Source organism: Pelophylax lessonae (genome assembly GCF_965119305.1).
Source record: "Pelophylax lessonae genome assembly, chromosome: 6".
In the NCBI taxonomy this organism is placed as follows: Eukaryota; Metazoa; Chordata; class Amphibia; order Anura; family Ranidae; genus Pelophylax; species Pelophylax lessonae.
In genome coordinates, this window is record NC_138773.1 from 204,479,390 (window position 1) to 204,494,610 (window position 15,221).

The 15,221-nt window shown below is 45.6% G+C and overlaps 1 protein-coding gene across 1 annotated transcript in view; it reads left to right on the forward strand.

Moving 5' to 3' along the window:
* SGO2 (shugoshin 2) overlaps positions 1-5,813 on the forward strand; it is a gene marked incomplete at its 3' end in the record, with an annotated part of 107,873 nt that extends 102,060 nt beyond the window's left edge. Inside the window, exon 8 of the mRNA XM_082260579.1 lies at positions 5,662-5,813. Within this exon, the coding sequence (XP_082116705.1) occupies positions 5,662-5,813 (152 nt within the window). The remainder of the gene's footprint in view (positions 1-5,661) is intronic.
* Between the last annotated feature and the right edge of the window lie 9,408 nt (positions 5,814-15,221).

The window sequence follows — 15,221 nt, forward strand, 5'->3', positions numbered from 1 at the left end:
GCAATCAGGTATCTGATAAATGTGTGGGAACAGAAAACGACCAGACTTTCTCGGATGGTCGGGGCCAGATAGCTCTAGGGACGCCTGGTTCAGATCCAGTCAGCACCAGTGGTCCTAGAAATTCTAGGCTGGCCTCGTCAAGCCGGCCTGGCCGACTTGGACAGGCTAGTCGCAGACGTTCCGTGGGAACTTCGTCTCAGGGAGTGTCTGTGGTCTCAAGGACCAATTTACCATCGTGCTTTACAGTCGCTGGTTTTAATGGCCTGGCCATTGAGACCCAAGTACTGAAGGACAGAGGTTTGTCAGCTTCAGTCATTCCTACCCTTATTAAAGCAAGGAAAGCGACTTCCAGCAAGGTCTATTATCACACATGGAAGACTTATATTGCGTGGTGCGAATCTTTAGGATTTCCTCCACGTACCTATTCGGTGACTCGAATATTGGCTTTTTTGCAACAAGGGGTTGAGCAGAAGCTAGCCTTGAGCACCATCAAGGGTCAAGTTTCAGCATTAGCAATCTTCTTTCAGAAACCTTTAGCTACCAAGTCCTTGGTGCGGAATTTCATCCAGGGGGTGCGGCACCTGGCTCCACCAGTCCGCGCGCCCTTACCGCCCTGGGATCTTAATTTAATTTTGTCGGTTCTACAGAAACCTCCCTTTGAAAACATCAGGGAGATTCCCTTGTTTACTTTATCCCAGAAGGTAGCCTTCTTGGTGGCTATCACTTCTGCTCGCAGGGTGTCAGAACTGGCTGCATTATCATGCCAGTCCCCATACCTAGTGATTCATAGGGATAAGGTAGTACTTCATCCTAAGCCATCCTTTCTTCCTAAGGTGGTTTCAGATTTTCATCTGAATGAAGATATTGTACTACCTTCCTTGTGTCCTCAGCCCAAGCATCATCGGGAACATGCGTTGCATTCCTTGGATATGGTTCGGGCAATCAGAGTATACCTGAAAGCTACGGAATCATTCCGTAAGACGGATTCACTTTTTGTGATCACGGATGGCCCCAGAAAGGGTTTGCCTGCATCTGCCGCGACCATTGCCAAATGGATTAGACAGACGGTGGTACAGGCTTATTCTATTAAGGGTCAGAGTCCTCCGTTCCCTGTTAGGGCGCACTCCACTCGAGCGCTCAGTACTTCCTGGGCCTTTTGCCATCAGGCGTCAGTGGTCCAGGTATGTAAGGCGGCCACCTGGTAGTCGGTACATACCTTTACAAAATTCTATAAAATTGATGTGACGGCATCGGCGGATGCCTCATTTGGCCGCAAGGTTTTGCAGGCCGCAATTTGAGGAGACCGGTGGTCTACCTTGAGAGTTTTTTTTTTTTTCTGTTTGAAAAATTTCTTTTTTGTTGAGTCTCATCATTAAGGATGAGCATTGTAAACTTCTAGTTGGCACCGGTTGGGCCTTCTAGATTGGGATTTGATTTCCATTTTCCCACCCCTCATTTGTGATACTGCTATGGGACGTCCCGAAGGTGCTGTATCACCGAGGACTACGTCTGTCAATGAGCGATAGAGAAAAATGGATTTTTGTAAAATCTTACCGTAAAATCCTTTTCTCTTAGCTCATTGACAGACGTAGTCCCCGCCCCTCTGTTTTGGAGTTGGGTTAAAATCTCTAAAGACTGCTTTTTGACATAACTGATTTGCTGAGGCAGAGAGAGAGAGGATATACCCTCTGGGACTGCCCCTAGGGTGTGGCCAGAGCATTTTAATTTCCTGTCTAGTCCTGCTCCTGTGGAGGCAACATAACCCGAAGGTGCTGTATCACCGAGGACTACGTCTGTCAATGAGCTAAGAGAAAAGGATTTTACGGTAAGATTTTACAAAAATCCATTTTTACTGATCTTCATAATTGCAGCTATGTGGAGCAGCCTTTCCTCTGCCTAGTTTTAGTACCCACACCCCACTGGGCTGGATGTGCTGGTCTGGTCTGGAAGTGACTTTTGGGCATTGGGTTCAGTGTTGGCGCTTTTTAAAACCCATTCTAGTAACAAGTTTGCAATGGAGTTCTTTCCAGGTCCAGATTCTTTTGGCATTGCTTAGTGCTTGCCCTATCTCTAAAGACTCACTTTGTGAGTAGGCCAGTTGAATAAGACACTGAATAAGAGGAGCAGTAGAGACGGCTGCATTTTGAAGAATCGAGCTCTACATTTCCTCCTGCAGCTTCAGGATACCTGCTTCTCCTCCTCCTCCCTCCTGCAGGATTTCAGAGGCTGCAGAAGGAAATATAGAGCTTGATTCTTCTAAATGCAGCCGCCCCGTCGTTCCTCCTATCCAGGCTCACAGGGGGGCCGCACTCACGTTCTCTCTAATCCGGCTCTGTGGTGTCTGCAGCAGCTGCTACCTCTAGCTCCACCCCCTTCATGGTCACGCCTCCCGGCACTGACACATGAACCTAGCTGGCTGCCGTGTGACCAACAATGTTTCCCTTAGCCCCTCCCCCTTCATGTTTCTGCGCCCCCAGTGCCGATGGTTGAATTGAACTGGCGGCAAAGCGGCCTCAGAGAGGCTGGGTGAGCTCCTTAACAGACTGAGGTGCAACCTAGTGGCGTCAGATGGACCAAAACGTAATGTCCCAGAGGTGTTCTATTGGATTTTGGTCAGTTGAGTGTGGGGGCCATTCAATGGTCTCAATTCCTTCATCCTCCAGGAACTGGCTGCATACACTCACCACATGAGGCCAGGCATCGTCGTGCACCAGGAGGAACCCGGGACCCACTGCACCAGTGTAGGGTCTGACAATGGTTCCAAAGATTTCATCCCAATACCTAATGGCAGTCAGGGTGCCATTGTCTAGCCGGTAGAAGTCTTTTCATCCCTCCATGGATATACCTCCCCAGACTATTACTGACCCACCACCAAACCGGTAAAGCTGAACGATGTTACAGGCAGCATGACGCTCTCCGCGGCTTCTCTAGACCCTTTCAAAATCTGTCGCATGTGTTCAGGGTGAACCTGCTCTCGTCTGTGAAAAGCACAGGGCGCCAGTGGTGGACCTGCCAATTCTGGTGTTCAATGGCAAATGCCAATTGAGCTCCATGGTGACGGGCAGTGATAACAGGGTCAAGTAGAGGACATTGGGGCCTCAGGCCACCCTCATGAAGTCTGTTTGATTGTTTGGTTGGAGACATTTACACCAGTGGCCTGCTGGAGGTCATTTTGTAGGGCTCTGGCAGTGCTCATTTTGTTCCCCTATGCACAAAGGAGCAGATATCATTCCTGTTGATGGGTTAAGGACCTTCTTTGGCCCTGTCCAGCTATCCTAGAGTAACTGCCAGTCTCCTGGAATCTCCGCCATGCTCTTGAGACTGTGGTGGGAGACACCGCAAACCTTCTGGCAATGGCATGTATTGATGTGCCTTCCTGGAGGAGTTGGAATGCCTGTGCAAACTCTATAGGGTGGGTCCAGGTATTGCCTCATGCTATCAGTAGTGACACTGACCCTAGCCAAATGCAAAACTAGTGAAAAACAGTCAGAAAAGATGAGTAGGGAAAACAATTACAGCGGCTTCCACCTGTAAAACCACTCTGTTTTAGAGGTCGTCTCATTGTTGCCCATCTAGTGCCCCTGTTAATTTCATTAACACCAAAGCAGCTGAAACTGATTAACAACCCCCACTGCTACTTAACTGACCAGATCAATAGGCTATTAATTGACTTAATGCTATACTCTGATTAAAAAGTGTTCCTTTTAATTTTTTGAGCAGTGAATGTGTGTAAGTGTGTGTGTATATGTACAATATATATATATATATATATATATATATATATATATATATACGCAGTATCTCACAAAACTGAGTACACCCCTCACATTTTTGAAAATATTTTATTCTATCTTTTCATGTGACAACACTGAAGAAATGACACTTTGCTAAAATGTAAAGTAGTGGGTGTACAGCTTGTATAACAGTGTAAATTTACTGTCCCCTCAAAATAACTCAACACACAGCCATTAATGTCTAAATCGCTGGCAAAAAAAAGTGAGTACACCCTGAAGTCAAAATGTCCAAATTGGGCCCAAAGTGTCAATATTTTGTGTGGCAACCTTTATTTTCCAGCACTGCCTTAACCCTCTTGGGCATGGAGTTCACCAGAGTTTCACAGGTTGCCACTGGAGTTCTCTTCTACCCCTTCATGACAACATCACGGAGCTGGTGGATGTTAGAGACCTTGCGCTCCCCCACCTTCTGTTTGAGGATGCCCCACAAATGCTCAATAGGGTTTAGGTCTGGAGACATGCTTGGCCAGTCCATCACCTTTACCCTCAGCTTCTTTAGCAAGGCAGTGGTCATCTTGGAGGTGTGTTTCGGTCGTTATCAGGTTGGAATACTGCCCTGCGGCCCAGTCTCTGAAAGGAGGGGACCATGCTCTGCTTCAGTATGTCACAGTACATGTTGGCATTCATGGTTCCGTCAATGAACTGTAGTCAGTCCCCCCCCCCCCCCCCCAGTGCTGGCAGCACTTATGCATCCCCAGACCATGACACTCCCACCACCATGCTTGACTGTAGGCAAGACACACTTGTCTTGGTACTACACATCTTGTTGCCGCCACGCATGCTTGACACCATCTGAACCAAATAAGTTTATCTTGGTCTCATCAGACCACAGGACATGGTTCCAGTAATCCATGTCCTTAGTCTGCTTGTCTTCAGCAAACCGTTTGCGGGCTTTCTTGTACATCATCTTTAGAAGAGGCTTCCTTCTGGGACGACAGCCATGCAGACCAATTTGATGCAGTGTGCAGCGTATGGTCTAAGCACTGACAGGCTGACCCCCCACTTCTTCAACCTCTGCAGCAATGCTGGCAGCACTTATATGTCTATTTCCCAAAGACAGCCTCTGGATATGACGCTGAGCATGTGCACTCAATCTCTTTGGTCGACCATGGCGTGGCCTGTTCTGAGTGGAACCTGTACTGTTAAACCGCTGCATGGTCTTGGCCACTGTGCTGCAGCTCAGTTTCAGGGTCTTGGCAATCTTCTTATAGACTAGGACATCTTTATGTAGAGCAAAAATTCTTTTTTTCAGATCATCAGAGAATTCTTTGCCATGAGGGGCCATGTTGAACTTCCAGTGACCAGTATGAGAGTGAGAGCGATAACACCAAATTAAACACACCTGCTCCCCATTCACACCTGAGACCTTGTAACACTAACGAGTCACATGACATCGGGGAAGGAAAATGGCTAATTGGGCGCAAATTGGACATTTTGACCTAGGGGTGTACTCACTTTTGTTGCCAGCAGTTTAGACATTAATGGATGTGTGTTAAGTTATTTTGAGGGGACAGCAGATTTACACTGTTACAAAAGCTGTACACTCACTACTTTACATTGTAGCAAAGCGTAATTTCTTTAGTGTTGTCACATGAAAAGAAAGGATAGAATAAAATATTTACAAAAATGTGAGGGGTGTACTCGCTTTTGTGAGATACTGTGTATGTGTGTGTATATGTGTATATATGTGTATGTGTATATATATATATATATATATATATATATATATATATATAATTTATCTCCTATTATACAGTATATATCCTATTCAGAATTTTGACATCTAACGTTTTTGTTTTATAAGCTTTCTACAGACAAAAGTGACCAGTATGTCTTTATATATATTTTCTTTTTTTTTTTAATTTAGATAGTAGACCATTTCAGGATTTGACAAACAAAACACAAGACTTAACTAAGCAGTCTCCTAAATCCTGTCCAGAGGATCAGGCAGAGGCACAAGTTCATGCAAGGAGAAGACGCAATCCTGTCAACTACAAGGAGCCAAGCCTGGGAAAGTGAGTTTTAAAAAAAATAGACTCATTGCAGAATATAACATTAACCACTTAAGGACCAGGCCTATAATGTGAAAGCGATTGATACCCAACGTCATGCTTCAAAACTGCGCATGCTCGTGGAATGGCAACAAACTTTGGTACTTAAAAAATCTCCATAGGCAACGCTTTCTACAGGTTACAAGTTTAGAGTTACAGAGGAGGTCTAGGGCTATAATTATTGCTCTCGCTCGAACGATGACAGCGATACCTCACATTTGTGGTTTGAACACCGTTTACATATGTGGGCGCAACTTGCGTATGCGTTCGCTTCTGTGCGCGGGCTTGAAGGGACAGGGCGCTTTACTTTTTTTTTTCTTATTTATTTTACCTTTTATTTTAACACTGTCCCTTTAAAAAAAATAAAAAAATTCTCTATCATTCATGGACAGACGCAGCTCCATCTAGTCAGAGACTAAAGGGTTATGCTCCTTCCATCAGGAATAGGCACTAGGCAGGAAAAAGGCGCAGCCACGCCTATGAAGGCTGTCCCTGCAGGCATAACCCCACACACCCTGCTATCATCAAGCAGTTTGTTTCTGCCTAGTTTAAGGAATAGGACCTAGCTTCCTGCTGGGACTTTGGTCTTAGCTATTATAGGAAAGTTGGTTAGTTTGGGAATTTCTTATTTTCCCTAGTTAGTTCCTGAGGACCAAGATCCAGAGGGACTACAAGCAACAGCCGGCTGAGGTTTTGCACTGGATAATCTAGATCCTAAAGGTCTCCCAGCATGGCCAGCGAGTGTAAGCAGGTTATAGTCCAGAGCTAGGCCTCACCACGACAGTGCCCCAACGGATGGGGTCAAGCCTGCGAGTGGACCGTCTCGCTGGGACGCACACGACCTTGAACACCCTGAGTCGCAGCTTCCCTTGGCTGACAGCACCCCATCCCAGGTGGGAGGTGATCTGTTTTGGAATGGCGCCCCCCTGGTACCATGGTATAGTGAGTAAATTGTACCCCCAAAAAACCCCTGGCGGTCTCAGGGCAGATGTGGGCCCTTCCCTGGAATAGTCGGACCTTAGGGGCTCCCTCGGTTCCCCTAGCACCTCGGAGGACTAGTCCTGTGTACTCCTCGGCATTCCCCTACCCCTAGCAGGTTTTTACCTTGGTACAGGTTAAGTGGGTCCACTAAGTCATTCGGTCCGGCTAGAAGATCGGGTTTCAGGTCTTTAAGACTTGTTACTCCACGAGGGGATTGTCCTGGTTCCGGCTTTGGGATGTTTTCAGGGATTTTACTCAAACCTGTTTACAGTTCCCTGGAAGGAAGGCAAGGTACGTCCAATTCTGAACCTCAAGGCGCAAAACTGCGGGTACAGAAGTTCCGAATGGAGTCCATTTGCACGGTAGTAGCGTCCCTACAACTGGGGGATTTTCGCACTTCTATCAACATCAAGGACATCTACCTTCACATTCCTTTATGTGCCAGTCACCAGCGCTTCCTCCACCTGGCTGTGGGCGAGGAGCATTAGCAGTTTGTGGCGTTTAGCTTTAATCTTGCCTCCGCTCCTCAGGTCTTCACAAGTGTTGGCTCCGGTGCTAGCGTCAGCGGGAGATCGCATTACTGGGGTACCTGGGCGACCATTTTCTGCAAGCAGAGTCTCCGACTGCTCTGATGGACACATTGAAGATTGCTCTTCGATCTCTGAGCGAGTTCAGTTGGATTCTGAACCTTCAGAAGTCTGCTCTGGTTCCGTCTACAAAACTGGGCTATCTGGGTGGATTCGGTCTTAGCCAGAGTGTTGCTTCCTCTGGAAAAACTCCGGAAATAACAGGAGACAATTCACTTTTTGTTGTCCAGCAGACGGTCTTCCCTCCGGGCTTGCATGGGGTTGCTGGGCCTGATGGTTTTTACCTTCGAGGTGGTTCCATTTGCACAGTTCCACACGAGTTCTCTACGAATAGAGATTCTTTTGACATGGGAAAAGAATCCACCGTCTCTAGAGGTGGCTTCATTCTCCAGTTTCGACAGGGAAATCTTTCTCCCCTTGTACTGGGTGGTTGTCACCACGGATGCCAGCCTGTCCGGGTTGGGAGGCGTCCTCTCCTGAGCTTGCGCTCAGAGGGTCTGGACTCTGGAAGAGTCCAGACCTGCCGATCAATGTACTGGAACTCTGAGCGATCAGACTTTGTCTGGATTATTTCACAGTTAGTCTTCAGATAATGTCTGGTATGAATTCATTCGGACAATGCCATGGCCGTGGCCTATGCCAATCACCATGGGGGCACAAGAGGTGTCCTCGCGGATCGGAAAGTAGACGGCATTCTAAGGTGGGCAGAACAATCGTTCCAGCCCTCTCTGCTGTACACATTCCATGGAAGGTGCAGAGGTTTGTGGCATGGTCTCGGGATCTTCTGGCCGACGCCGCAGACTCATTAGTGGCTCCTTGGCGTTAGTATCGTCTGCTGCCCCAAGGTCCAATCTTCCATCCTGCTTTACAGTTGCTGGCTTTAATGGCTTGGCTGTTGAAAGGCAGTTGCTGAAGTATAGAGGTTTGTCTGAATCTGTGATTCCTACGCTGTTAAAGGTTAGAAATCTACCTCTAGGAATATCTACCATTGTACTTGGAAGACGTTCGTTGCTTGGTGTGAGTCTTTTGGGGTTCTCCCTTGCTCCTTTTTCGTTGGCTCGGATCTTGGCTTTCCTCTTAACGGGGGGTTGAGCAGTGCCTGACCTTCAGTACTATCAGGGGCCAGGTTTCGGCTTTGGTGGTTTTCTTTTAATGTCTATTGGCCTCACATTCCTTGGCTTTATCCAAGGAGTTCAACACTTGGTTACTCCACTGCGGTCTCCATTCCTGCCGTGGGTCCTCAAATTGGTGTTTTCAGTTATCCAGGAATCTCACTTCGATAATATCGGGAGATTCCCCTGCTTACGTTGTCCCAGAAGGTGGTCTTTTTGGTGGCTATTACTTCTGCGTGCAGGGTGTCGGAGCTGGCGGCTTTGTCTTGTCATTCACCTTACCTGTTGGTTTACAGAGCGAAGGTGGTTCTTCGTCCCTGTCTGTTGTTCTTTTTAAAGGTCATCTCTGATTTCCATTTGAATGAAGACATTGTGTTGCCTTCCCTATGTCCCAGGCCTAAACATCCTAAGGAAATTGCTCTGCATTCCCTGGATGTGGTTCGGGCAATCAGGGTGTACCTGGCAGCTACAGAGTCTTTTAGGAGGTCAGACTCACTATTTATTTGTATTCACAGTTGGACCTTAAAAAGGGTTGGCCTCTTCTGCGACCGTTTCCGGATGGGTCAGACAGACAGTGATTCAGGCCTATTCAATTAGGGGTCAAGTTCCTCCTTTCCCTGTTAAGGCACACTCTACTTGGGCGCTTAGTGCCTCCTGGGCCTTCCGTCATCAGGCATCAGTGATGCAGGTTTGCAAGGCAGCCATCTAGTGGTCTGTGCACACTTTTACAAAGTTTTATAAAGTGGCTATGTTGGCATCTGCGGATGCTTCTTTTGGCCGCAAGGATTTGCAGGCTGCAGTTTAGAGGACCTGGTCCTTTTTGAGGGGGTATTGTTTTTTTCAAGTGGGCTCTAGTTCTTTTGGTTGAGCTCCATGTTTCCTGGTTGGCTATGGTTAGCCTTGGGAAGTTTTTTCTGCTATTTTCCCACCCCTTATGTTTGATGCTGCTTTGGGATGTCCCAATGGCTAAGAAGAATCAGGCGCTGTGTCCGTTAATGAACGCAAGGGAAAATGGGATTTTTTTTTCTCTGATGTTTATTGATGGATACAGCACCCACCCCTCTGTGGAGTTGGCTTTCTTCGGACACTGCTTGTAACAAAACGTAGTGCCTATAGCTGAGTTTGGGTTTATACCCCTGGGACTGCCCATAGGCATAGTCAAGCTTTTTCACGCCTAGTGTCCTACTCCTGTAGGGGGCAGTATAACCCAATGGTTAAGAAGAGTCAGGAGCTGTGTCCGTCAATGAACATCAGAGTAATGGATTTTACGGTAAGTCAAAAATCCATTTTTTTTTAAATAAATGTGATCCATGTAATTTTATTTCTTGCGATGCAAAGGCCTTTTAATACTTTAATAGAAGTGAAAAACATTCTATGCCATCCTCCCAGTGTGTAGTGCCCTTTTAAATAGTATGTGGGTATAAATACTTTTTCTTTTTTCCCCATTTCTCACAAGAAAACTACGTCGTGGAGACACTTATACCGACAGTGAACTCCTAAACTCGCCTGTTTCCAAAACGAAGAGGAAAAAGGGAAGTGGCAGGAAGAAAAAAATCAAATCTGAAGAATGCACTGAAAGTATGTAAGAAGAGTATTGTCAGTCCTGCTAGATGGTGCTAATTGTATTTGTATGAATGGAGATAAATTGGTTTATGAAGATCTTTTGTTTAAAGGATGTACTGTATATAAAACTTGTTCTCTAGTCACAAATGTCAATGCATATCTTTTATATTCAATGTATAAATTCCATGTTTTTCATTGTGTAGTCAGTTGTGTATTATTGCATTACCATAGGTTTTTTTTTTTTCTGTGAGGACGGTGTAATGTACAAAAGTAAGTGGTCCAGTTAAATACCTCTAATAACTGAAAGCTTTATTGTTAATGGCTCATAATGAACATTTTTCTTTGTGCAATGGTTCAGTCCACTGTTTACTAAACAAAAAAGTGCTCTGAAATTAAAGTGTCACTCCAGCAGAAAACCTTTTCTTATATTTATGCCTGAAACTATTGTCCACTTATCCTCAGTGCTTTTACTGTGAAGGATAGTGTTTATAGTTTTTTTATATCTTTTTTCAAAAAAATGAAACAAGGAATCTGTTTTCTATGGGCTACAAATTAACTCATTTTTTTTTTTTCTGTGTGTGTTTTTTTTAAATGAAATCCCTGTTGGTAATTTCACTTTTAGCACACCTGTCCCTTTCTGACCCCCCCTTCCTTTCCCCAGAGTTTGGCATGGATTAAATAAGCATGTAACCTTCCTCTTAGAGACCTTCACTCTTTGACTAGCTGGTATCACACAGCCTTTCCTCTGAAATCTTCCACGTTCTGCATCAAACTACTTGCATGTGTTCGCTGTGGATTCTGTTTACTACACAGAAAAGTCCACCTGCTGCCTCTTGACCTACCTTGCTTTCCATTGAAATTAGTAGAGTGTGCATGTAAGCAGTGAAGAATTTGGAAGACTTCTGAGAGATTGCAGTGCCAGGCAGTCTACATAGGATATTACAGTGTGATCTGTTAGGAAAATGTGTGGGCTAAAAGGAGCAGATGATGTGCGCATTTAATCTTAAGGCCCAGTTCACACTGCTGCGACCTTAAGACCCCTTTCACACTTGTGTGACTTGTCCTGGGACTTGGGACTGCAAAATCATATGACAAGTTGTACCCCATAATTTCCAATGAGTACCATTTATATCTGTGCAACTTCAAAGTAGTCCCTGCACCACTTTGGTCTGACTTTGACTTTGATGCGACTTGAGGTCTTTAGACCTCAAGATTACTCAGGCATTACTTCAAGTTGTGCAACTTTCAGGTCGTACAAGTGTAAAAGGGGCCTAAAGCCGACATCCCAGCACATTTTTGGCATGACTTGCATATGACTTTTTAACAGAAGTCAATGCAAGTGTTGCCAACGTTGCACCAAAAGTAGTGCAGGAACCTTTTTCTAAGTTGGATTGGCTCAAGCCACTACTATTAGAATGGTACCATTGTACCTAATGGGGCGCAACTTGTCTTGCGACGTGCTCTCAAAGTTGGAGTGCATGTCGCACCAGTGTGGACTGGGCCTTAAAAGAAATCTTTCCTACAGCAAACGTCAAATTTTATTCTGATTCTTGAGATACCTGCTAGATCTAATATTTTAGGCTGGGCCTATGCAGTGCAGCTGGGGGAACTGTGTTGTATCCGTTAAAGCAATGACCCTACGGGACTGCAACTAGCATTCAGTCCAAGAGTCTGACCATATCATCTTTTTTGCTGAAGTTTCTCCCAGATTGCTTTTAATTAAACAAAGAATGTAAATTCAATAGCAAAAGTACAAGAGGGCATTTTAATTTAACTAAAGCAGGGCCTACTGGACTGCTTTTTTGATTGTGTAGTTCTCAGATGACAAACCGCATTTTAAATTATACAGAATACGGGAGTGGCATCTGTGTCCCTGATTTCTCTTATGAAATAGAAACAGAGGTCACATACCCTAACTGAATAATTTAAGGACACTACTGCATATCTACAATTGCAGTACCCAGCTCCAGCTCAGGAACGCCTCAAACATCCTTGGTGCCTGTGTTGACAGATGGGCAAATGCAATCAGTTGAGTCATTCAGTCGGAATTCATTGCAGGTGCAGTTCACCTGCTTTAGCATTCCCATAGGCTAGAATCAGTTCTGAAGCAAGCAAACAGAAGCCTCTCCACACTGGCACTTAGTTTTTTTCTGAACAAACAGCAGCAAATATAGTATGGTGCTGTGTAAGCATTCAAAAAGTCTGTCTTGTAAATTGAAACTGGATATTTCTGGACTGACACCACCCTTTGCCTACAGGAGCCCCTATATATTAGTTATCTTGTATTTTTAACAGTCCTAGATTATCTAATGGTTAAACTGTCACTGATGTTTCCTTATAGCCCTCCAAAGCAAAATACATTCTACAAGTTGGTGCAACGTTATTAGCCGTGTCCACTATATATATATATATATATATATATATATATATATATATAATTTGTTTAGTACTTGCATGTTCTCAAGAATTTGTGTTAGTGTATGTTCTCAAATGTATAGGTGGATTTTGTAGATGCTGTACATTGTGTGTGTGTATATACAGTATCTCACAAAAGTGAGTACACCCCTCACTAATATTATATTATATCTTTTCACGTGACAATACTGAAGAAATTAAACTTTTCTGTAATGTAAAGTAGTGAGTGTACAGCTTGTATAACAGTGTAAATTTGCTGTCCCCTCAAAATAACTCAACACACAGCCATTAATGTCCAAACAGCTGACAACAAAAGTGAGTACACCCCTAAGTCAAGATGTCCAAATTGGGCCCAAAGTGTCAATATTTTGTGTAGCCCCCATTATTTTCCAGCACTGCCTTAGCCCTCTTGGGCATGGAGTTCACCAGAGCTTCCCAGGTTGCCACTGGAGTCCTCTTCCACTTCTCCACGATGACATCATGGGGCTGGTGGATGTTAGAGATCTTGTGCTCCTCCACCTTCCATTTGATATACAAGCTGTACACTCTCTACTTTACATTGTAGCAAAGTGTAATTTTTGCTACATGAAAAGATATAATAAAATATTTTCAAAAATGGGAGGGGTGTACTTACTTTTGTGAGATACTGTGTGTGTGTGTGTGTGTGTGTGTGTGTGTGTGTGTGTGTGTATATATATATATATATATTTATATATAAAATGTATAGCACACATAAGCGTAATTTTCTTGTGAGGATGAAAAACACAAGTGCCAAGCAGTGCTATGATATTCTGCTTTACTTTTTTGAGAAGGGCAGTGTGTTGAAGGTCAGTTGATGTTCCTGTTTTTAGCAGGTTAAGTTTGTTTGCTGAATTTATTAATAAAACGTTTTTAAAAGAAAACATGAAGTGTCATCTTTTCCTAAAAGAAAACGTGAAGTGTCATCTTTTCCTAAAAGGAATGTATTTGCAGACAGTCCCTGGGTTACAAGTAAGATGGGTCCTGTTCTGTAGGTTTGTTCTTTAAGTAGATCTATAGGCAAAACTTTTTTTCCATTTTGGATAGAGTAAGGGAGGGATATAATCCCTGTCAGATTGTTTTCCTCCAACTGTGTCCCATTGTGCAGATTTCACTTCCCGTTTCATAGCCAAACAGGAAGTGAGAGGAAATCCCTGCAAATAAAAAGAATTCCTTAGGGACCCCCAGGTCACAAGAACTAGTGTCCTCATAGGAAGATTTTTCTTCTATTACTTTTCTGGGGACAGACCAAAATTTGGGATTTTCTTTTGTGGTGGATGTAGGCCCCTCCTTGCGACGGTCTGACCCCTGGGCTCCCCTCCTTCTAGTCAGGCACCCTCCTTTCATCTGTCCCTCATCCTACCCCCCTCCCTCCACTTATTCTGGGGCTGTGTGGGTGGTCTGTCCACCTCCTGGGGTGGGGGCAGGGCGCTATGCTGGAGATGGGAACCAGGGGGGTGCGCCGCCGGCAACCGGACGATCGGGGGTGTTGTACCTGGTGGGGGCATCTGCCAGGGCCTCCCGTCCTGCTGGGCCTGTCCTTTAGGTCTAAGGATCGCTTCTGGGTCCCTGGGAGCCTCGTGGTGCCACCATTTTGCTGTAGTCTGTGTGTTTCTATGCACAGCAGCCATGTTTGTGTAGTCAGGCGGCCATTTTGCGGTGGTTTGCCATTGCAATTATCAGGGCCATGACAGTGGAGCCCTGTGGGTGGCGATTTCAGTGGTGGGAGCCCCTCCTCATCCCCTGGTGCTTACACCTGGATACTTTCACTTCCTGATTGCAGCACGTGGAGTGCAGATTATCCTGGTGGCTGCAGGTGCCTGTTTCTGTGGGTGGTGAGTCTGGTGGGGTTCTCTCCCCCTCTGCTGAGGATCGCTTGGTGCTTTGTGCCTGGCGACCTGGTGGTGCTGCCAGCACGGTGGGGGGTGGTCTTTGCAGTGTTTTACACTTTTTGTGGGGTCCCCCTGGTGACTCTTGGAGTCTTTGCAGCACATCTCCCCACATTCAGGGGACCCTCATGGTCGACTGACAAGGGCTCAAAGCCTTTCAGGGCCTCTTTTGGAGGATCCAAACGAACCTGGTCTGGCAAGTCAAGATCGGGCTTCTCCAGACCCGCAGACAAGGCTCCTTCAGCATGAAGGTGCCCCCTCACCCGTATTGGGGGTGGGGGGATGTCTTTGTTGGTTTCCGGTCCCGTGGACTTCCGTGGTACAAGACAACTGGGTCTACAAAGTCATTTTGTCCGCCTACGAGATCGAGTTTTGCGCTTGTCCCCTGGCAAGGTTCTTTCCTTCCAACTTTCGCCTGTCCCTGGACAGTTTACAGGGTCTGTTTGGGGGCGGTACAAGACCTGTTACTTCAAGGGGTGATTGTCCCAGTTCAGACTCTGGAACGTTTTCAGGGTTTTTACTCAAACCTGTTTACAGTTCCCAGGAAAGAAGGCAAGGTGTGTCCAATCCTGGACCTCAAGGCGATGAATTGCTTTGTGCGGGTACCGAAGTTCTGGATGGAGTCCATTCGCACGAGAGTGGCATCTCTGCATCAGGGGAATTTTCTTGCTTCTATTGATATCAAGGAGGCTTACCTTCACATTCCAATTTGTGCCAGTCACCAGCGCTTCCTCCGCTTTGCCGTGGTAGAGGAGCATTATCAGTTTGTGGCATTACCCTTTGGTCTCGCCTCGGCTCCTCAGGTCTTGAC